General features: G+C 45.2%; 1 protein-coding gene and 2 long non-coding RNA genes across 4 annotated transcripts; 1 reads left to right on the top strand and 2 right to left on the bottom strand.

Moving 5' to 3' along the window:
* Positions 1–11,601: 11,601 nt before the first annotated feature.
* On the bottom strand, positions 11,602–12,393 carry LOC112878830. Its single transcript, XR_003225879.1, has 3 exons — positions 12,253–12,393; positions 12,023–12,145; positions 11,602–11,941 (listed from the first exon to the last, which is right to left on the bottom strand). It is a non-coding gene; the product is annotated as an uncharacterized LOC112878830 (long non-coding RNA).
* A 1,914-nt stretch (positions 12,394–14,307) lies between these two features.
* Positions 14,308–23,317, bottom strand: LOC112878884. 2 transcript variants are annotated; one of them, XR_003225884.1, is made up of 6 exons: positions 23,168–23,317; positions 17,841–18,109; positions 15,526–15,615; positions 15,270–15,425; positions 15,015–15,125; positions 14,308–14,564 (listed from the first exon to the last, which is right to left on the bottom strand). It is a non-coding gene; the product is annotated as an uncharacterized LOC112878884 (long non-coding RNA). The 2 variants fall into 2 exon arrangements; XR_003225885.1 differs by lacking the exon at positions 17,841–18,109.
* On the top strand, positions 19,095–22,945 carry LOC112878881 (probable LRR receptor-like serine/threonine-protein kinase At3g47570). The gene is made up of 3 exons (XM_025943126.1): positions 19,095–19,516; positions 19,730–22,123; positions 22,318–22,945. Exons 1-3 carry the CDS (start codon positions 19,099–19,101, stop codon positions 22,695–22,697), a joined length of 3,192 nt encoding a protein of 1,063 aa, XP_025798911.1. The 5' UTR covers positions 19,095–19,098; the 3' UTR covers positions 22,698–22,945.
* Positions 23,318–24,759: the final 1,442 nt, after the last annotated feature.

Below are 24,759 nucleotides of genomic sequence, written 5' to 3'. Positions count from 1 at the left end.
CTTTGAATTGGCATTCAGCTACTTGATAACAGAGTTTGGAAGACCGGACTGCTACGTCTGTCTTCTCAGAAAATTTAAAGGTTTATTGCTGTTTGATGAAAATTAGCATCTTGCCTACAGTCTGAAGGCTGGCAAGGATGGAGACGCAAGGGAAATGTATGGTTGCCTGGCCTACAGTTTGCAGGGCTAGGCGTGACCGATCTCCCATCTGGCAGGGCTTGCATTGCAGACCAGATGGCTCTGGTTGCAAAAGACAGATCAAGACTGAGCTTGGGCTGAATTGCCGTTGCAAATTGAACCAGGGGTTCAGAATTTCTTCAACTCTTCCATCACGATTAAACACGGGGACGGGAGCATAGCACTATTTTGGACCGACAACTGTCTGGATGCCCAAGCCATTGTTGCCAGGGAACCTACTCTGTGTTTAGCCGTCTCAAAGAGAATCAAGCAGGCACAAATAGTTGCCCAAGCACTCACTAACAAGAAATGGATCAGAGAGATCAAAGGGGGCCTGTCAGTACAAGCGATTGTGGAGTACCTTCAGCTGTTGAACAGACTGGATTCTGTTCAGTTGCAGAGTGGCACCCCTAACCAGATCATTTGGCGTTGGACATCCACCGGAGAATACACGGGAAAATCGGCTTATTACAAAATGCTACATCAAGGATCCATTCGTCTGCATGGCCACAAGTTGATCTGGAAAACTTGGGTGCCGTTGATAGTGAAGCTATTCCGCTTGCGTTTAAACAAAGACACTCGACTGTAGATCGCCGGGGTATCACCGATACAGTGGCAGATTGATGTCTGTGTGATCAGGAACCGGAGACGAACGAGCATCTCTTCGTCTTCTGCTCTTTCACCAAGCAATTGTGGATGACCATCCTTGCAGCTTTCGGCAAGCACTGTCCTGATCCCGGGGCATGTAACACACTGCAGGAGCGATGGGAGCAGTTGAGACTGCTGTGGACAAACGAGATCATGAAGGGGTTCGACATGCTATTTGCCGCGGTCGCTTGGGAAGTATGGAAGGAAAGAAATGTGAGGCTTTTCCGTGGGGCATGCCTACAACGTGATCAGCTTCTTCTCAAGATCAAAACATAGGCTGAATTCTAGGTCACAGCAGGAGCGAAAGAGCTAGGTTGTTTAGGGGGCGAGTAATCCATCTCTTGAGTAGAGTACTCGATCCTCCTTTTTTCCTGTTGTTTCGATCATGTAATACACACCTAGGAACCGGGGAGCACTCCAGCACCTTGTAAACTTTTTCAAATTCTATCTTAAAGCAAAGATGTGCAATCCTCTTGCGTATTCGATAAAAAAATGGAAAATTAGAGTCTTCTAAGTAAACAGCCGTAGCAACCGGGTTTTGAAAGCTCTGCTATCCAGTCGATGAATGCCAAATCTGAGTTCAAATTAAGGATTGTCACTATTTGATGAAAATTACAGTCTTGAGAAGACGCGCGCGTAGCAGCACAGTTTTCCAAACTCTATCAAGTAGCTGGATGCCAATGCTGTGGACCGTTGACTGTCGTTGTTCGGCGAAAATGACCAGCATCTTCTGGAACAACGCCACCCCATATACGGACAGATCTTCATATACGGTGTTCCAGCGAAATCATCCAACGCGGAGATTTGTCCGTATGCCGAGAAAAGGTTGCTAGCGTGGTCAGACCCACCAGTCCACCACTACAAACCCCTCCGCTAGGCGCCAGCACCAACAGTCTCTATGCTAGCGCAAGCCGTCGAAGGCTCTGCTTGCTTGACGTGTTGGAAGGATTGAGTGTTTAGATATGTTTTTTACTATAAAGGTTTAGATTGACTTGTATGGGTGATATATTCGAACTACACTTATTTATTGATATATCAATAGAATGATGTATTATTTATGCTATTATGAATAGATCCGACGGGTATCCGAAACCTGTCGGGTACAGGTACGGGTACGAAATCTAACCCAACAGTCTTTATGGATACGGGTAAAACATAAGCTTTTAGGTATGTTGCGGGCGAGTATTTGCTCTAGCGTACAGACCTTACCCGACCCGTTGCCATCGCTGTTGGAAGCGACGGGTCCGCTCATGCCCAGCTACAAAAACAAGCCGCCACTGCCCTGTGTAACACACCAGCACTCCATCGATCGTCTTTAGCATCAGATCAGTCAGGCCATCGTTTAGCCTTGTTTGGCAGCTTCAGCCATGGCAGCCGCTCGTCTCCGCGTCCGGTCGCAGGCGGTACTGGTGCCGTCCCTCCTGCTGCTGCTGGCGCTGGCGTTTCTGCACGGTGCTGCCGGCGACGAGCTTCAGACGCGTGAGGGCATGAAGCCTTTCTCCGGTGGGAAGGGGCGAGACGAAGGCCATTGCCTACCTCCGGCGAAACTGGCGCGACCACTTCGGATTCTGGCCGAAACTGGTCCTGCGATGAGTAAGGAAGCTCTATCTCACCCTCTACTTCGTTCTATATATGACCCAGCAGTGAGTTTCACAGGGACGTAACCCTCGCTCCCTTGATCTTAACTTTGTTGCACTTTCTGCTAGCATATGCATGGTCAGGGGACCACGAAGTTCCTGTTTCCCCGGGACACGGCTAGGCATGGGCGCATGGCGAGGCAAGTCGCGCAGGTGCAGCTGAGATCTATGGAGTCTGCTGATCTGGTATAGCGAATTGCCAGAACCATGACTCCAGGAGCTATACACCTAAGCATGGAAAGGGTCATATAGCAGAGTTTGTTGGTATTATATAATCCCTCCATCCTAAAATATAAGGAATTGAATGTTCAAAATTTGTACCAAATACAAGACATCCTAGGGGTTTTTTAAACTAATTATTCTTAGCTGGTCATAAAATCAGCAAAATGACAGATAATCAAGGCATTAAATAGGGGTACATGCGTCATTCTCTCTGTTAGATCCGGACCTATGGGACAGTGCACATAGCGTACATATCCTGGGATAAAGGATGGGACATGGCCCACGCCTTACATCTGTTGTAACTACTCGTAGCGGAGTATGACTACTCATAGTAAAACTAGTCGGAGACGATAGGAAACTACCCGAAAAGTACTCGGATAGGACTCCTGGGCTCGTATCCGACCAGGACTTCCATGTAACCCTGTCCCCCCAAACTATATAAGAGCGGACAGGGATCCCCTCCAAACATCATATCACCCGATCACCACCTAAGACAATACAAACCACACAGGACGTAGGGTATTACGCTCTCAGCTGCCCGAACCTATCTAAACTTTATGTTCCTTGCATCTTCGAATTCCTAATCTCGCCGACACCCTACCTACAAACTCACCACCTCGGGGGTATCCCTCGGTGGGCGTAGCGGTAAAACACCGACAGCTGGGGCGCTAGGTAGAGGTGTTTATCGAGCATCCACCGGAGAACTCGATGGCATCTTTCAACTTCACCAGCATCGTGCTCGATGAGGGCATGACTTTCATCTTCAGCTGCTCGATCTATGTCGCCAACGGCTTGGGTGGCTTCAACAGCCACCTAGTCGACTCCGGGGAGCTGGAGGCCTCTACACCAACTCGACACAGCGACCTCGACGTGTTCATCAACAACCTTGATGAGTTGCTGCTCCCCGATCTAGTCCTGCAGATCGAAAAGATGTCCGTTTTCGACACGACTTCCACTCATGCTGCACTAGAACTAGTCGGATCGGACTCAAACCAATCTGAGAGGACCACACAATCCAAGTCCCTCTCCGATTTGGAGGAGGACTTAGATCTTTTGCTCAAGCTCAAGGATGAGGGAGCCACCCCCTATCGGGGGGCTCCGTTTTCGACAACTACTCGGACTCCAACGAAGAGTACTCGTCATTTAGTATTACACCTTCAAGCCAGAGCCGAGGAGGAATCGGAGACGAGGGAGCCAACGCTTGTCGGGGGGCCCTGCTCTCGACAACCACTCGCAACCCGATAACTAACCCGAATCATTTTTGGGTAATTATCTGGGTTTAACCATAATATCTACGCCTCAAGGCCGTTTCGTGTACTGGAAGGGCACAAAGCCCTCTGAACTACTCGACTATGACTCCCGCTTCGTGGCCTTCATGCAGGAACTGCCCTTCCAAGAGGGTAAACCTCTCTCTTCCATCTCGAAAGAGGGAGACGATAGCACAGAGCTACTCGAATACAGCCATAGGCTGACAACTCGTCGGATCGTCAAGTCTACATGGCTTCCCTTCGCAATGCGGACGACGATGAGCCGGGTCCCAAGTACGACGACGAACTACTCGCGGACGTGTCTGGCGACGAGCGTACGGCGGACGCCCCCCCAAGATGAGGACGAGGAGCACAGAAGGATCCGACGGTTGAAAAACGCCAAGCGCGCCTAGCGCAGGCAGAACGCGGAAAACTGCACTCGTAACCCAATGTACCAAAGAACCTCAACAACGCTTTCGCAGCAGCCGCAGATCGGGAATATTGTACACCGATTGGCGCCATTGCAGAAGCAGCGCTCCTAGCCCAACAATTACCGCCCAACCCACAGATACAAAGGCTGCAATACCTAACCCAGCACACGCTCGTGCAACTCGATGGGCAACATCCAGTGTCTTCCACTCGGAACATGCCTTTGAGGTCTGAGCGCCATGGTGATACTGTGCAGATCAACCGCACCCCCGGAGGAGGCCCCGGGAACCGAAGGATCAACAACTGCCAGCGCAACGTGGGCCACCAATCCGCGCGTGGCAACGTCGAACAAGAAGTACAACAATTCACTTGCCAACCTTGCAACCAGCGTGACGCAAGGCCTCAAGTCCAAGCTCCACCTAAGACCAGCCTTCACGATGCTCCCACGATCAATCTTAGGCAGAAGATCAATTATGGCCGCGTCGCGCGGCGCATCATTGAGGCAAGGAGAAGGGACCATCCCGACAGGTACAACAACGACGACAACGACCACTTCCCCGCCTTCACCTCCAACATCACTGAAAAATCCTATCCCAAGGATTTTAAACCAGTCGGACCCCAAGTATGACGGCAAGCAGGACCCGCGCCAGTGGATCCGATGCTACTCCGTTGCCATCGAGGTCTCAGGGGGATCCAACTCCACCAAAGCACTCTACTTCTCGGTAGCTTTGGAATCCGCGCCCCTCACTTGGCTTGAAAGCCTCAAGCCAAACTCCATCGACTCCTAGGAAGACCTTAAGCGGGCCTTCATCGATAACTTGCAGGGATCCATGATCAGAGTAGGCACTCCCCATGATCTGTCCCAGGTCAAGCAGGAGATGAACGAGATCCTAAGGTCCTACACCTGGTGTTTCTTCGAGATGCGCGCCACCATCGCCAACATTACCGACGAGGACGTCGTCTCCTTAATCTGTCATGAAAATATTAGGATGGCCTATATTACAGAACAGAGGGAATACTTGGTTAATGAAGCAATGGTATTAGAGTTACAAGTAGTATTATTATTCCCTCCGTTCAGAAATAAGATATACTTTGATCATGGAAAATTCAAACTTTACAAACTTTGATCAATAATTAGCTAAATTATATGTACATTTTGTGCACAAAATGTTCATCAATATGTTTGTATTCAAAATAGTTTTGAAATTGTATTGAGTTTTTAGCAATTGACATTATATTGTAAGAGAAATCAAGGCTCAAAATCTACTTTTGAAGACTTTTTTCTTAGTTGAAATATATCTTATTTTTCTAGACAAAGGGGTACTTTATATGTTGTTCCGGTAAGTGCCGGATCCAGAACCTCAAACTAAGGAGGCTTATTTTTCCATTCTTCTTCCTTTCTTCTTCATCTTCTTCATCCATGACTTAAGGCCTGTTTGGAGCTCTGTCTAAGCCGCCACTGCCTAACCTTAGGCGTGCCACGCAATGTTAGGCTAGCGTTTGGATCCTATACTAAGTTTAGCGCGCCACACAATCTTAGGCGAGGTACAGCTTGCTCGCCACACAAAAAAACGCCGCAGCTGCGGCGCTCGGTCTCCTCCCTCCTCACGTCCGCGCCGCCCATGTACTCCGCCGCCGGCGCCGCCCCCCCCCCACCCCCCCCCCGCCCTCCCGGCCGGACCCCCCCCCCCGGCGGAACGCCGCCGCCCGCCGGACCCCACCCCCTTGCGGAACGCCGCCGCCACGGCAGGCACCACCTGCACCCCCCCACCCCCGCGGAAGGTCCGCCGCCGATAGAGCGAGCGGCCGCCCGCGCCCCCACCCCGCCCCCCACCCCGCCGGGGCAGAGGCCGCCGCTCGCCGCGCCCCCCCTCCCCCCACCCCCCGGCGGAAGGCCGCCGCCGGGCCACCGCCTGCCGCGCCCCCCTCGAGCGAGCGGGCGAGCAGCGGGGCGAGGGCGGCGTCGAGGGCGCGCAACGCCGGGAGGCGGTGGCCCTGGAGGTCGAGGGCGATGGCGAGGTCGGCCTCGGCGACGGCCGTGCGGGCGAGCGGGCTGGGGGGCTTGGGTGCCGCGGCGCGCGCGCGGGCGAGGAGCTGCGCGCCCTGCGCGAAGTGCCGCCGCGACTGGGCCGCGAAGGAGCCGCCGCCGCCGGAGCGGCGCAGGCGGAGGGCGGCGCGGCGGGGGAGGGAGTGGAGCGCGACGAGCATGCCCGCGGCGAGGAGGAAGAGGAGGCACTGGACCACGGCCAGGTGCAAACGACGCTGCGCGGCAACGAACTAAACTAGAGTTGTGGCGAGTTGTGGCAGCAATCCAAACGGCCGCCGCACTTTTTTCACGTACACCTAACGTTAGGCGTGGTAACGAACCAAACACAGGGCTAAATTGAGGCAGCTTAGGCACGCCACAGGTGTGGCAACCTGCTAACGTTAGGCTGTGGCGCCTTAGGCGTGATTCCAAACAGCCTTTTAATCTTCATCGATTAATACTCTGGCCAAATTAATTTAGCATGCTGGCATGCAAAGCCCCTCGCTCGGACTCCCGCATGCAAATCCATCAACCGCCCGATGCAGGGCCTCTCTCGCGCTTCCCGTGCGTTGAGCTCACCCTGCGGCCACGTCTTCTTCTTCCTCGGCCAAGAACAATGCAGCCTGCACACAACTTCATCACCATGCCAGGTAGCGTAGGGCCTAGACAACGTCATGTTCCGAGTTGTAGGCAGAGCTGCTGGAGCTGGCGGAGTCGTCATAGATGCCGATGATATGAGCTCCTCGCGCATAATTCACACCTCGCACGAGCTTCGCATTGACGTCGTGTCCGCACTCGCCATCATGCCCGCTCTGTTTGGAATTCTGGAGTCTGCCATGGCTACTTTGCTGAGTTCCGTGAGGATGTAAATCGCCTATACTCCACGGCGCAATCCGAATTAGTGTATGCACAAACGAGGTCCTTAGTTGCGTTATATATCTACCAAAGCGTTACAGAAATACAACATCTGTTCCAATATTTTATGAAAACAATATACAACATCTAAATAAAACGGAGGGAGTAACAAAACCAAACCAGATCACTAGGCTTCTCAAACCATTTCCACCAAACTAGATCGCTCCAAAAGGAAAACCAAGCCATATAACCCGGGTTTGACCCGAACAGTTAGCAGCTTTAACCATATACTACATGTAGAAGTCATCTAAGCAGGGGCTGTCGTTGACTCGTTGGCCTGCTTGTCTAAAAAACATCTATGTTTACTGTTAACCGGTATATCGGTCAAACTAAAAAAAAAGACTATGCTGACTCACGGGCTGTCGTTGACTCGTTGGTTGGCGCTCAAATGGATGCTAAGGTGACGGCGATTTCTGATCGTCGTGTTCTTGGCCATCCTCGTTTCCCCCCACGCAGAGTGTAAGGGTGTGTTTGGTTTCTTGAAACTAAACTTTAGTCCCGTAACATCGAATGTTTGGATACTAATTAGGAGTATTAAATATAAGCTAATTACAAAATCTATTGTATAAATGGAGGCTAATTGCGAGACGAATCCATTAAACCTAATTAGTCCATGATTTGACAATGTTGTCCTATAGTAAATATGTGCTAATGATGGGTTAATTAAGTTTAATAGATTCGTCTCGTGAATTAGTCTCCATTTATACAATTTATTTTACAGTTAGCTCATATTTAGTCTCCCTAATCCAAATATCCGATGTGACATGGACTGAAAACTGGTCGCTGGATCCAAACACGCCTAAGCAAACAAACTCATCCTATTATTCTGTTATTCAAAATCGATCAGACAAATAAAGAAAATTTAGGCATGATGTGACGCGATGTGGACATGTGGTATGTGACGCACACTTGCAGGCGACGATGACAAGCGTGGAGAGATCGGCAGGCGGTCGTCACCGGCGGCAGTGGGACAGCAGCGAGAGCATGAGCGAGAGCAGCAAGATTAAACTGAGGTTTTGCGTCAGACAATTCTTTTGCCGCCGTCTCTTGAGCACCTGTTACTGCTGCCAAACGCTGCCCAAATTTCCTCTTGCTGGTGGGAACATTAAATGTGCTGGGACGTCTGCTGCCAAACGCTGCTGCTTCTAAGATGATATCGGTATTTTTAGCAACTGACAGTACATAGTAGGAGAAATTGATGATCAAAACGTACACTTGTGCAGAGTTTCTTATCCTAAAATATGACATGCATGTATTAATGAACAGTGGAGTAGGTTGATATCAGAGTACCTGCATCTGGTAATACTACTACTCTCAAGAATAAGCAGGAAATAATTGCACTTCCATGAAACTGCACCTGGTGATGACCTGGCTGCTTTTAGTTGCATTGAGTACTCAATACCACCCATCATGAATATTGCTTATCTAGCTATCTATAAATTGCGCGAGGCTCCGGCATGTTTCGTCTGTGTCCTCAACCTCAACATCTAATAATTCTTGCTCACGCATCTAATAATTTTCTATGAGAGGTGAAACGTGACGCGATGTTGGTGCGCAACGACGGTGCGCTTGCAGGCGATGGTGGTGGCGGCGAGGAGAGAGCGGCAGGTGGTCTCCGGCGGCGGCTGCCGGTCGGGGAGGGGGCGATCGGGAGCGACCGTACCGGCTTCGTATCGTGCTGTGCTTCAGATCGACATGTAAACATGTACTGCGGCCCTGAGCTGGCGAGCTGCTACTGCTGCATGACGCTGCCCGGTTGTCCTTGCTACGCGGAGCAGCAGGAGTGCTGGGACTTCTGCCCCGTGGCCCCGACCCGGTCCGCAGCCCCATCACCATCAGCGCCGCTGCCTGCCCGCCGCAGCGGCGATGATGGCACAGTCGTCAGCAGGTGTTCGCTTTTAGATGATGTTTTAGATGATGTTGCTTTTCTTATAAAGATTAAGAATTTCTCATACTGAAATAGGGTTTATTAGGACAATATATAGCCTATATTAATAACTTTATGATAAACTTAAGGGTTTGAATTTAGGCTAACCAGTCACTATACTATATGCCTTGGAATTCACAGGTTCAAGTCCATTGGTAACCGAAAAATAACTGTTCCCCAATACATGCACTATGCAGTTGCTGAGTGTAGTACTGGGACGTGCATTAAGCATGAAACAATTGTTTTGAGGCACAAAATAAAGATGTTCCCGTTCATGCCGCTGGTCTGCAACCCTTTAATTAAATAGGCGGCATGCATACCTGCTTTCCACGAACCACTTTTTTATATGCTGCTTATATATAATAAACTCGCATAAGGCCAGCATGTATACTATCTGTGTGTGCTCAATTGTTCGTCGGCAAAAAAACTGTAGGTGAGATGGATGGCAAGGGGATGATGGCGCCGATCCTCCTCGCCCTTGTGTTGGCATGCCTCGTGTTCCCTGCGAAATGTAGTGCCTTCACCCCATCACTCGATCATTTGCATATTTTTATTTTAGGAAGAATATATGGTGCGATTATTATAGAGAAAATGATGCTTGCAGGCGAAGGTGGCGGCGTGGAGAGATCGGCGGCCGGGGGTCTCCGGCGGCAGCCGGACCAAGAGGAGATGGCCGTCGCCGCCGGGAGCAGCAAGATTCACATCGTGTTGTGTTTCAAGACGGCGTGCAGCGGCCCTAGCGACAATACTTGCTACTGCTGCCAAACGCTGGGTGGCACGTGCTTCTGGGAGCAGCACGAGTGCTGGAACTACTGCCCCCCAGCCGGCCCGGCGCGCCGGCGGCCTTCTTCACCGGTGTCGGCGAGCCGCAGTACAAGTCCGTCGCTTGAGAGCGGTTCCGGACTGCACGTCTCCGGGAGACAATTTGTGATCTAGTCTCTTGACTGAGAGAATAAAGTGACGAATAGTGGGGAACCTTTTTCCCATACAAGAATGTGGTGATTCGAACGACATTGGGATACACTTGAGAGGATGAGAGCGCGGGCCTTTTGGCTCCCTTTAAGTCCTCCCAAAAGGAAGGCTGCATAAAAGTTTGAGTAAAATTTGTATGGTTGTATCACTTTGGTCGTAAAACGTGCAGTGGATATGTGAACTTGTCGGATATGTGTATGTATAGCCACATGTACGCCACCGAGCGTATTTTGCCAGTGGCAGGTCGCGCAGACTGTAGGTTAGGTCATTGAGCAGATACAAGATGTTTGCGTTGCCAATAGTGTCCATCAGTTGAACATACACAAGATGTACACTATCTGAAATTTGGTACAGATAGTTCGCTGCACCAACCACTGGATTGCTGCCGTAATGCCCAATCTGCCGACCCTTGTGTCCCATGAATGGCGGAGCTAGGCCCCTTCTGTATTTGACGTCTCAAATTGACTGTGCTATAGTACACGCTCTTGTGGACAGTAAGTTATTTACTCCTAAGAGACCTTCCTTAATTATCTACCCAAAAAAAATATATATTATCACTGTTCCTAAATACATGATGTCAAGAACAGTAGCATACCTAGAAGTTTATTCTGGAGTCTAGACTGGTCACAAGAGTGCTGATGAAAAGTCCTAGTTGTGTTGTTAACTTCGAACTTTTTGTGAAGGTTATAATTTTAATTTTATGATCATGAGTAGACATTTTTATTTTTTATTGGATTCTACTTAATTCTTAAATTTAAAAGTATAACGAGATTGCTTGAAATAACGACTTCAAAACTAGAATAAAATTTACAAGCCATAACAAGTTGAGTTATATAGTTGAACTTTTCTAAAGAAACCCCAAATTTTCAAATTTTGAATTTTGAACTTTGAACATCAAGCTTTAAACCTTGGATTAAATATTATACATGTATATACCTCTACATGTAAAATGTTTACTCTATTCAGTGGCAAAGGGATGAGTTTCATTAAGATAAGGTGAAGCAAGTCTTTTGAATAGACTATCTTATGATTAAATGAGTTTAGTCAAGATAAGATAAAGTGAGTCTTTTGGTTGGGTAGACTATTTTACTATCAAATGAGTTTGACTTAATATAAAATGAGTTCTTGTGAGGAAATATGTTTTTTACAGCTATGAAGATCTATATATACGTAGAGATTTTTGCTCGATCGGTTCTCTGCATATTCCCCAATAAGGGAGATTCTGTTTTCACAGCTTCCACATATTCAGATCTTCTTTTTCCCCCCTCTGTTCTATTTCCTCATCGACTGAAGAAAAGAAAACTTTCTTTTGAGAGGAAACATATACAAAGCTTTGCTGTAGTGTAGCTCATTTATGATGATTCAGAAACACCAACATACAACATATCTACCATGTTATTCTTGAAGAGGGATTTCTTTTTTTTTTTTGGTACATGTACGGGACAAACTATAGTGACCTTGATGCAATCAACTAATTCAAGACTTCAGTCGATGGTTCATATTGTAGTAGCATAAGGTAGGCAGAGCTAGAAAGCTCTTTCTTCAGGAAACGAATAGATTTTGGTTCATGAGCACAAATTCTGTTGTCTCTCCATCCGACGCGGTCAGTAATTAAACTAATTCAGAATTTCCTGATCCATCATCAAATCAACGGTTATTCACACCTTCAATGTTGTAGATCAATTGCCTGGCCTTCCGTGGGGGCCAGAGTTGATACGAATGGGGTGACAGCAGCCAGGGCCTGAAAAAGTTTCATGTATCAGTTTGATGTATCAATTGCATAAGTTCATGTTTAGAATGCGATTAGCTGCTAATTACACACCGCCTTCTGGATCCTTGGGGACTACATTGAGAGCACGCCTTGTGGATCTGCCAAGGATTAACCCGTGGCCTCCTTGTACATCAGAGTCAGCCACAGTCCCGTCCCATTTGCCATCAACCACTTCTATTTATATATGAATAAGAACATGAAAACTAAATCAGATTAACAGCGCACCGATATGAAAACCCAATGACATGATGAACAATTAATAAGATACTAGTTATTATTACCTTGACGAGCAGAGAGGGGGTTGAGTAGAAACAAGGGCAGCAACATGTATAGGACTAGGACCGCCTTGCAAAACCTATAAGCACATGCATGAGCTGCCATGGCCATTTGGAAAGATGAACCGGCCTGTATGAGGCGTACTCTTACGCTAGCTCTTGGCCTTTGAGACTACTATATAAAGCATCAAACCTCACAGATGGATTAGTGGAGAAAAATCACTAATTAAGTTTAGAAGGTATGGGAAACATTCAAGTAAGTGTGAGAAGTACGACTTTGGTCAGAAGGGAGAAGTTTTGCATAAAAGTAAATGCAAGAGTGCGAAACCTTTTCAAAAGAAGAGTGTCAGAGCTAAGCGCGTAGATATGAATATATGAGGCATTCACTTTCTTGACACTTTTTATATGAGAGAAATAGTACCATGAATGGCGAATTTACCACAAGGTTTTCTAGGGAGACCGGGAGACCCTCTGATCCAAGCCATATATATGGTTATGATGCAAGACACACAAGGTTATGATGTTATTAGTTGCCCAGGGCTGGTCTTATGGGCCATGCAAAGCATTATTAATGCTCAAGTCATGATATGATCCTCAGATCATGGATGACGTGATTGAGTGGAACAAAACTCGGAAGACATGTTTAATCCTAAGAACGAAAAATAATTGGTCCTCGCATCCATGTTGAAGTACGAAAAATAAGTGAAAAAGACAGAGTCAGAACGAAGAAGACAGGCGCAGGAAACAGGATTCTTATCACGCGGCCAACTAACTAATGTGTAATCAATCTTGATCTGGTCGTCTAGTCCATGACATCTATCATGCAATTTTTCTCTGTGATTTCTCTGAGGACAAAAAGGTCGCAGCGAGAAATGCCACTTGTCCAACTGCCATTCAAATATGTTGGTATTATTTGGATCTTGAGTTCATCCAATTCAAAGTTTCTTTTAAATAAAGATGTCAGTCATTAGCCTACTCGCTCGGTGACAACCAAATAAAAGTTCGTTAAACGTGTCCTCACAGGAACATGTTGGGAGGAGCACGGAAGGATTGAGGAAAAGAGAGCTCTGAAAGACTTCCGTGATCTTTCTGTCAAAAGTCGCAACAGAGACCACTTCTTCAGTTTGCATCAACTTGCAGAAATGGTTGCAGGCTTGGACTTTCGTCAGGCCAGGAGGGGCATTGAATCGATCAAATAACACCTCTCCGAACATTCACCCATGCCATTATCCTACCAAACACTAATTAAAAGAGGTGCTAGTACTTTGGGTCTCACGGCTGTTGTTTTCTACTCTGATCCATCCAGGGACTCTACTACTGCTCGACCATAATTGTACATGGAAGATGCACCGAAAGAGCAGAGAACTTGCTTTGCAGGGTTATGTCAACTTTGAAAGCGACACGTATACAGTTATGTAACTAAATGGTTTGTGTAATTGACCAGCCAAGCAACCAGGTCTACTCTCCCTCTCTGCTTGCAAAAAATTCTCAGCTGTTTCCATCCTCTCAAATGAGGTCAGAGATGAGCTAACTGATAGTATTCAAACTCGTGATGTAATCGAAATTTCTGCACGCGTTCGTTCGTCACCGTTATAGTTGATGAGATAGCTATAAAGGAAATTGCTTCAAATATATCCCCTTATTGCTATCTATAACAGGCAAGCAAGTAACTCCTGTGAAAATGCGCAAATACTGGGAATGGTGCAAATTACATCACCTAGACATGTACAAACTTTCAAATTTCTGAAAACTTCTAGGTATGTTTTCCTGACAAATTTGTGCCATTTTCCATTGTTTATAGCAACAAAGTTTGACACTTCTGTTGGTTGGCAGGCTGGATGAACTGCAGGTACTGGCTGAAATGTCCAAAATTCACATTTCAGGTGCAAATTTGATTCTAGAAGTTCTTTAGGGTTGGGATTGCTATTTAATTTGCTGTTTCATTTGTTTATTGGTGGTAAAAAGGAATGACAGAGCTACGACCGAAGGATTTTGTTTATGCATTTACAAGAGAAGTGGAAGATGTTCGCATTTAAGATCAGTCCCCAAAGGTCTAATAAATACAGTTTGCTTATAAGTTGCTAGAACATCTCAGTACAAGAACAGATAAATGATGGCAGTCATGGGACAAAGTAATGTCATCCTAGTACTATAGTACATCATTCAACAGTTTATACCCTCTCCATGGAGCACATCTACCATGAATTCACTCCACCGGTACCGTTCACTCTTTTCCGGTCGAGAATATCAATTGCCAGGCTTTCCTCGTGTGGTTTTCCGTGCTGAGTTGATGGGAACGGGGTGTCCCCAGTCAGGACCTGAAAAGAATCTCAATTTTCAGTGCTTTTTTCTGGGTCGACTTTGATTAGACGCAGATGGGAATGATGAGGTGGGAGCTCAAGTTCATTTTCAACTTCATGCAAAGGGAGTGTAATGGATGCATTCAGTAGAAGCCCTAGCAGTATGTCGTCCTTCCAAGCGTGAGCAAATACAAGTATAAATTCATGTTAAGAAAATGCATGTTGCGGCCAATTTGCAGTACTTGGAGATTCAGTGACTGGCTGACTGCCATCACCTACATCAGTGTCGCACGAGGTGCAGGATGCTGTAATTTGAAAACCTATGGCGTCGTCCAAGTTAATTATTAGATTTGAATTTTCTTTGTTTCTAAGATGTTTATTTCCAAATGTTTCAATTCTGCAAAGAAAATCGTATTACCCTTAAAGAAAAGAATCAGTGTGATTTTTTTCTCTGTTAGAACTACTCACCGCCATGCCACAAAATTCGATCCCGTCTCATTGAGCCATTGCGAATTAACTGATGACCTCCTAGCATCTGCCGGGAAGGCACAGTCGTCCCCTCCAGTTTGCCATCAACCACTGTCATTAGTTGATACTGGAGATCATAATCAAAATATCTAGCTAGGCCATCTCTTACCAAGTTGCACCAAATCAATCACTTGAACTAGAAAGAAGAGAACCGGTGAACGGTCACCCATACCAAGAATGAAGGGTGTGGGTTACCTGGACGGGCAGAGAGGGAAACAGGTAGAAACGACGGCAGCAAGATGCACAGGACTAGCATCGCATGTACTCGAGACACGCGAAGCGTTGCAGCTCCCATGGCGATTCAGAATTCCTTCATGTCTCAATGATGTTGCCCTTCCCTGGCCTTAAGGGCTAATACAAGGTCAAACGTCAAAATCACAGTCTCGCAGATGATATAATGCATGACATCCAGTGGGATAAAATTCAGAGGAAGAGATTATTCGTGTAAGACCTTTGTGTTTCCATTGAATCAATTCACACAGATCACTTGCTTCCTGTGCCGATCTAGTCAGTGGTCACTATCTCGCCTTGTTGCTTCTCACTGCCATATGGAAGCAATCAAATCACTTGAGGTTATACACTAAACATGTTATTGTTGTCAAAAATAAAGAATGAAGCATCATGCAGTAAGCAACTGCATCAGCATGCCAAATCATGTGACCATTGTTGTACACATGCAGATTATTTCACGTATCATTAATTTGACCAAGGTGTCCCGGGGTTCAGGTGGCCTCTTGAACCAAAATATGGTTAATCCTACATGTTGTAATGTTAAATATCACAAAAATCATGTATGTAGTACACCACAAAGTTACATAAACCTGCAAAGAATTCAATTTCAAATTTATCTTTGACGCTGAGATTCAAGAAAACACAAGTGTTACTGTGGGCACATGATGAACAGTGCCAGATTGAATGATTGTCTATATTGTTTTTGAATCTAGGACGAAATCGAAAGTGAACTTTAGAACTACCTTAACTTTATGTGTGCCACATACATGATGTTTTGACAAAATTTTGATGCACTGCAACATGATAAATTGACTAATGGGAAAGGCGTGCACTCATTTGACCAATTTGGCACCAAGAAGAAAAGAAAAACTATGGTGATGATTGCTAAGAGAACGAAGTAATTGAAAACGAAATGCCACAGCCAGATCATGTACAATAGGAAATAAAATGGTTGTTTCAAAGCAAACTCATGCATCAAATGCTCGCTGCTTGCATTGGCAAACATGCGGCGTACAGAAATTGTAGCAAGACTGGCGGTACTAGCAATGCTCGTATCAAGATGCAAGGCCAAGAAGCTCCTAGGGTAACAGCTCAATGTCCATTCCCAACTCCAAAAGCCGATACAAAGACTGAAAGACTTAAAAGGTCAAAATCCAGATTTCCTAGCTTGTACAAGGTGCATATATTTAAGGCTCATGGATGTGGCTTATCATGAGAAATATATAATAGTAGCAGACAATTGCATAGGTTGACTGAGTACCAGTACAGCTGTACTTATGTCAAAAAACTATGAATACAAAGATCGAGTAGATGAAGACAAGGATAAAGGAATTAGAGTACAAAGTAGGGATTATAGTAGTGTGGAAGGACTTGAAGTTTGTCTAACCTATGACATGAGGCCAAAATTTCAATGCATGAAGGGAAGTATGTGAATTGTTTGAAAAAAAAAGGGAAGTATGTGAAGAAGAAAATTCTGGTCAACAATGGAGGCTATTGATGTCTTATCGTCTCTCTATCCATCTCATGGTACGCCAATTATTTGGTATTGAGTTGTCTCCGAAGTCAGTTGAAAAATCTAGATTTGTCTCAATCAGAATAAGGGATGAAGGCACGTTTGTTTATCAGCCTATCCAACTCTCCAGTTGCACTTTGTTGGTCAAGGTGACATCAAGGTTATCACATTATTAGGTGAACCTGAATCTTCATTAATATAGTTTACAATAACTTAATAGGCAAGTGACAGTAAACATTATGTGAGAGAAACATAAAAACTCGTTAGGGTTGACTCAACAGTGTGATCACAGTTCACAAAACAAAAGAAATCAGCATCCATTCTTTTTTTCTATTGTCAGGGTAAGGATTTCTTTTTGCGTAAACAGGAGTCAGTAGGCCAACAAAGATGAACAGAGCCTACATGTATGACAAGTTTGAACTCTGTGTGATGCCTATACTAAGGTAACCTTAAGCACTGCATCTATCCCTTTACTTTGTATATTATTTTCCAGAGAAATCAGGGGACAACCTTCTGCTCTTGATCTTTTACCCAAAATCACACATGTTACATTTTGAAGTCTAAATTCTGTTGCTCCTGCATATATGCACTGCAAGGTCAACAAAGGGAGGTACAGTTTTGTTTTATCTATCAAGGTTGATCTCAACACAATCAACCTTATTTTCTTATTGCTTTATTTAGAGTGTGTTTCCAAACTGATTGAGTTATCTCAAAATCAGTCAGTCAGCGGTCACAAGTCATCGCTCTCCAACTTAATATCCCAATTTTTTCACATTATCTGTTTCTAATCCTGCTGTGCAGAAGTCAGAAGAAGACCATGTCAAAGCTTCATCCTTCTCCCCATTACAAGATTGTGAAAACTGACCAATATTCAAGTCTAAGGTAGACAAGTACAGACTAGTATTGATGTAAGAGATAATTGCACTCACAACATAAGTAAGCTATGTTTCAAAAACCGTAATAAGTCAAGGAACATTGCGCAAAAATAAAACTAATAATATAATTCAAGTTATGACACTCACATTTGCTATACAATACTGAGCTCGGATCATTGATTCCATGTACAGGCAGAGTTGTGGTGTTCGGCAGGAGCCACCAAGCTCAAGGAGCTCCTGGCTAGGTCGTCCCAACAGGCCGTTTGAGTCCTGTTTTTTCTTTTCGGGTTGTGGTCTCGTTTGGTTTGTGTTATAAGTAACAAACTAGTGTGTATGTTGTACTGAGTGCGGGACTTTTTCTAAGCTCCGGTACTCACCCCCTTTTTCTTCCTTAAATGAAATGACACGCAGTCCTCCTGCATAATTCGAGAAAAAAAATGTACAGGCGGAGTCAGTCTCATCCATATGCTTGGACTATCTTCCTTGGGGCCTACGCTGAAGATAGGAAGCAAATGCAAACTGAGTCTTCGAAAGAATCTCAACGTACAACAGAAATATTCGAATAATGCACATAATATAAGAGATGAAACTTGAACATGAGCAATATTTTATCTTTAAACCCTGACTAGGATAATCCTGCATATAACATGAAACTTTAACTATTATTCAAAATGTGCAGGGGCTCACAATTTGGTCTTATCTACAAAGGCCAAAACTCTACTGTTTATGCGCGCTAATAAGGAATGTGGTAGGGGAGTAAAACAGTAAATACAAAAAGAGGATTCTGTCCAATGCTGGAAACCATTGTCTTTCACTCCTACTACTATCTGTCATCCATTCAATTCAGTAATCAGCATTGTCTTCTCAGTCCTTTTCAGTATGCTGGTTATTCAACTAAGTTATTATAAAATTTAGTTGTTAAATGTCACTGTCAAATGGCAGCATACCTCAGTGAGATTGTGTTTTAGAAGAAAGCACAAGTACGTAAGAAGGAACACGTCAACAGATTATATTCAAAGTATAAATATGATCTATAAAATATATATACGCACCAATATTCTCCAGTCTAAAATCCATTATTTTCTGTTAATCTCCTGAGGAGGAAATGCATGGTGAACATGACATTGGGCTGTTGCCATCTTCAAATGCGAGACCAAAAATAAAGCAACTAACAGTCAAATAGATTATATGAGTCAGACCTCAGAAACTGTAGTCAACTCACAAGGTTTAACATACACAATAGAATCAATGTGTCAATATTAGTATTTTCAGTTAGGAAGAGAATTTGTTTTTAAACTAGTGTAGTCCATGTCACTGGGTGAGCGAAAATGTATATAAGACAAGGACGTGTATACACTTTCTTAAGCACAACGGAGCTTCGGCATTGCCCAGCACCTACAGCAAGATGATTAGCTTAGGTGCATCCCGTGTAAAGCTCATACCACTTCTGGCTTTTCTGATCTTCTCATGCTCCTTGCCATTAGCAACTAGCGATGACACTGATACTGATCGACAAGCCCTCCTCTGCTTCAAGTCTCAAATCTCTGATCCTAGTGGAGCCTTAGTCTCTTGGAGCAACATATCCCTTAACTTCTGCAACTGGAAAGGTGTTACATGCAGCGCACAGACCCCATTTCGAGTCATGGCACTAAACCTGAGCTCTGACGGTCTTAGTGGCCCAGTACCACCTTGTGTAGGCAACCTGAGTGCCATTAGAAGCATTGACTTGTCAAACAATACATTCCATGGAAGCATCCCAACTGAACTTGGGAGCCTGAGCCAAATCACCTACCTCAACCTAAGCATCAACTCTCTTGATGGACGTATCCCAGCTGAGCTATCTTCTAGCAGCCGTCTCCAGGTCCTCAGCTTATGGAAAAACTACCTTCAAGGTGAGATCCCACCAAGCTTAACCCAATGCATTCATCTCCAGCAAGTTGTGCTAAACAACAATAAGTTGCAAGGAATCATCCCAACTGGGTTTGGGCTGCTTCGTGAGCTGGAAACTTTGGACCTGTCCAGCAATGCCCTCACAGGCAATATACCGTCATTGCTAGGCAGCAGCCCATCTCTTGTCTATCTCGATCTTGGGTCTAATCATCTAACAGGAGGAATACCAGAGTTCTTGGCAAATAGCTCATCTCTTCAAGTGCTTAGGCTCATGCAAAATAGCCTTACTGGGGAGATCCCCCCTTCGCTCTTCAACACTTCCACTCTGACTACCATTTACCTCCAGAGTAACAAATTAGTTGGCCCCATACCAACTGTCACAGGAACTGCTGCACCTATTAAAATGCTAAGTCTAGCCCAGAATAGTCTTACAGGTGAGATACCAGCCTCACTGGGAAACCTTTCCTCCCTGATTCGTTTGTCGCTTGCAGTAAATAACTTGGTGGGAAGCATTCCAGAAAGCTTAAGTAACATCCCTTCCCTTGAGAGGTTGATTCTCACAATCAACAACTTGTCTGGACCAGTGCCTCAATCTATTTTCAACATGTCTTCTTTGAAATTTCTAGAGATGGCCAATAACTCACTCACCGCACGGCTGCCACAAGACATTGGCTACAGGCTTCCAAACCTGCAGAGCTTGATTCTGTCAAAAACACAATTGAGTGGGGGGATTCCGGCTTCTCTTGCAAATGGATCCAAACTAGAAATGATTTATCTTGTCAGCACTGGACTTAGTGGGACAATGCCATCCTTTGGGTCCTTACCAAACCTACGGGAGCTTGATCTTTCCTACAACCAGCTTGAACCAGGTGATTGGAGCTTCCTCTCATCCCTTGCAAACTGTACTCAACTAAAATGGCTATTCTTGGATGGGAATGGTATGCGAGGAAGTTTGCCAAGTTCTATTGGCAACCTTCCCTCGCAACTGGAGTGGCTATGGCTCAATCAAAACAAATTTACTGGAGGAATTCCAATGGAGATAGGAAACCTTAGGAGCCTCAAAGTGTTGTATATGGATCTGAACCTGTTCACTGGCAGTATACCACCTGCCATAGGAAATTTGAGCAATTTATTGGTTCTAAGCTTTGCACAAAATAACCTTTCTGGACATGTTCCTGACTCTATTGGCAACCTTGACCAACTAACTGAGTTTTATCTGGATGGGAACAACTTCAGTGGGAACATACCTGAAAGTTTAGGCAAATGGAGACAATTACAGAAACTGAATGTCTCTCACAATTCCTTCAATGGAAGCATCCCAAGTGAGATCTTCAATATCTCATCACTTTCACAAAGCTTGGATTTGTCAAACAATTTCTTTACTGGGCCCATACCGATGGAGATCGGCAGACTCATCAATCTTGGAAGCATTACTATTTCCAACAACCGCTTGACTGGTGATATTCCATCTACTCTGGGCAAGTGTGTGCTTTTGGAATTTCTTCGCATGGAAGGGAATTTTCTTACTGGAAATATTCCAGAATCTATCGTGAACTTGAAAAGCATCAAGGAAATGGATCTCTCTAGAAACAAATTATCAGGGAAAATTCCAGAGTTCCTCACCTTGTTGAGTTCTTTGCAGGCACTCAATTTGTCACTAAATGATTTTGAAGGACCAGTACCATCAAGTGGTATCTTTAGCAATTCCAGCAGAGTGTTCCTTAAAGGAAACCACAGGTTATGTGCAAATACTCCAAGGTCAAGCCTGTCCCTTTGCCCAGAATTGGGATCAAAGGGGGAAAACAAATCTGTTGTTTTGAAGATAGTGATCCCGATTGCAGTGTCAGCTGTTGTAATTTTATTGTTATGTTTAGTTGTCATTCTTGTCAGGAGAAGAAAAGAGGAACCAAGTTTGCAGCACTCCAGTGTGCACAAAGAGAAAATAACGTATGAAGACATTGCCAAGGCTACAAATGGGTTCTCTCAAGTAAACTTGGTTGGCTTGGGATCCTTCGGTGCTGTTTACAAGGGGATTTTGCTTTTTGAGGATGATCCGGTTGCTATTAAGGTTTTTAACCTTAACCAGTATGGAGCACCCAAAAGCTTTGTTTCGGAGTGTGAAGCATTAAGAACTACTCGCCACCGGAATCTTGTCAAAGTCATTACTTTATGCTCTACAGTTGATCCTACTGGCTCAGATTTTAAAGCACTTATCTTTCAGTATATGCCTAATGGGAGCCTTGACAGGTGGCTACACCCCGAGGACCATGGTTATGACAAGAAAAGATTCCTGAGTTTGGGGGAAAGGATTAACATGGCCCTGGACATTGCATATGCTTTAGATTATCTCCATAACCAATGTCCAACTCCAATAATACATTGTGACCTGAAGCCGAGCAATGTTCTTCTAGATCTTGAAATGACTGCATATGTCAGTGACTTTGGGTTGGCACGATTCATGTGTACTACTTCAATTGCAGTGCCTGCTAATTCTACAAGTTTGGCCAACCTCAAAGGATCCATTGGATATATTCCACCAGGTAATCCAAACTATGAGCCTATACTATTTTGGTGACACAAGTTCCACTTGTTTCCCTACTTCTTAATGCAGTGATATGTAGCTCTCCTGCATATTCGAGACAAAAAAGTTCCACTCGTTTCATTTATATTTATGCATAGCATGTTTGCAGAGTGGGGTTCCCCTTACTTGTTTATGTTTTGAAATTAAACGCAGAATATGGCATGGGTGGACCCATCTCATCGAAGGGTGATGTATACAGCTATGGAGTTCTTTTGCTAGAGATGTTCACTGGAAGATGCCCTACTGATGAGAAATTCAAGGATGGCATGAGCCTCCACAGACATGTGGCAACCAATTTTCCTGATGACGTAGCAGAGATTTTAGACCCAACTATGCTTACAAATGACATAGATGGTGGAAATTCGGAAATGATACAGAGCTGTGTCCTCCCAATGCTAAAGTTGGGCCTCTTGTGCTCCATGGCATCGCCACGAGATCGATTAGGAATGGCACAAGTTTCTGCTGCAATACTCGACATCAAACATGTGTTTCATGAGCTTTACAGTGGGGGAATCAGCATGAGTGATATGTAAATATAGTCGACATATGCCATACGTAACAAAATAAATGTTCTGCACTTAGGTCAGTCCTCTTGTTGGTTCCTAAATTGGTAATGTCTGTGGAACACTAGTATAATTCAGCACTACTATGTAAATCTACCTTTCATGTCATACTAATTGCATGACTGATTGTCCTCTTGATCCTAACATGTACAGCACTGATCCGTGCTTTACTCTCCTCTTGGTTCCCCTCCAAAAGTAATGAAAAACCTTGTACTAAACTTAACCCAGCAATTGCAATTGTGAGACCACAACGTAGATTGGCATAGGAACATGATACGGATGCAAATCCGCAGTGGTAGGTGGGGTAGAGCGCATAAAAGCATAACGGGCGGCAAGATTGCTCTGCGGCATTTGCACGAACACAGCAACTGCATCCAGAGCCAGGAACACGAATATGCTCCTTTGGGACTCTGGATCCAGGGAGGAAAGAGAAAACGGACCTCTGAATGCCGCAGTCACGCAAGGCAAGGTGGCCATGCGCCTTCCGCTGCGTGTTCGCTCCCGGCGCCATCACCGGTCCATCACCGGCGAGGCGGCGCTGATACACTGCCTTGCCGCGGTCGCGCGAGCGCCGGCACGCAGCCCTTCCGTGATCCTGAGGGTCTATTTTTCATAAAGTTTCTGTACAATCTTTTAGAACCTTCCATTGACAAATCAAATTTTTAGAGTATAAAATAATAATGACCATTTCGCTGGTCTACATATTTTGTTTATATGTACTCCCTCCGTTCTGAATTGCAAGATATATAGATTTACTATAGAGTATACATCTATGTGCATAGCAAAATATATGTATCTAGAAATCCCAAAACGTAGAACGGAAAGAGTACGTGTTTTATCTTGACTATTTTCATTGTTTGGGTTCTTTCTTAGCTCTAATTCGTGTGGAATAGAGAAATAAAAAAGCCTTTAATTTCACATAAAAATAGAAGAATATTATATTCAGAAAACTGTAAATCATGGACATTAAACTTGTTCACCTATGTTGATATGGTCATTAGCGGCACGTAGGGGAATTGCACAACTGATTGTCGTCTTTGATCCTAAAATCCACCACGGTAGGTAGATGACAAATTGTTTTGGATATGAGCGTTTTTGGAACCGGCAGCACGACCAGCACTTTCAAAGGGAAAAAAGGCACCAGCCACAAAATTTCTTATATGCCGTCGAAAATTTAGCGTTCCTCTCGATGCCACTCATTTAATTTGGCATTAACGTCTTATGCAAAAAGACATCTATGCCCAGAACATCAATAGTGTTACTTCACTCAAGAGACCATCGAGCACGAGACATAAACAGTCACCAAGCACCGGAGAGGAGCTTATTAACGAGAAATATGGTGAGAATCAAAGAAAATGAAGGATTTCCTGCTCCATGATCGTTGGCCTAATCGGGATTTCTGTGGCTCGGAGGACGAGCAACTGGAGCACAGGAGCTTGAGCACGGGGGCAAATCCGCACCAAATCTAGGAAAAGCAGATGCAGGGATCGAGAATCTTTGCCGGTACTGCGAGCTGCGCCACCGCGGGCAGCGGTGCCATGGCGGACAGGCGCGCCGCCGCTGCAGTCCGGGCCGCAGCATGGACGCAGGCCCACAGCCATGGCCTTCACGACTCCATCCTGCGCGGCCGTGTCGATGCGCTGCATCCACGAGGCACCGCGCCGGTGTGCTCGTTGACGTCCGCGAGGCGCTTGCCCGTGGTCGGGGTCGGCGGACGGAGAACGCCCGCTCGCCGGTCTGTTTTGGTTAAGGCGTCGGGAAGGGGTAAAAATGGCAATACAATAAAATATGGACGATGCGTTAGCGGCGATACCGTACGGCGCGATCCACCGCTAACGGGAATGGCACGCAAGGGATGGAAAATTTAAATTTATGCTAAATTTTTGATGGTATATAAGGAATTGGTATAATTTCTGATGGCACATAAGAAATTCTCTCAACATATGTATATATATATATATGCCCGCCAGTAACACAAGCGACCTATTGTAGTTTTAAACTGTCTCATCTACTTCTCGGCGCAAAATTCTAA

The sequence above is a fragment of the Panicum hallii genome, chromosome 1 (genome assembly GCF_002211085.1).
Source record: "Panicum hallii strain FIL2 chromosome 1, PHallii_v3.1, whole genome shotgun sequence".
Taxonomy (NCBI): Eukaryota; Viridiplantae; Streptophyta; class Magnoliopsida; order Poales; family Poaceae; genus Panicum; species Panicum hallii.
The sequence above is the reverse complement of the archived record's forward strand: the minus strand, read 5'-3'. Positions and strand labels throughout refer to the sequence as shown.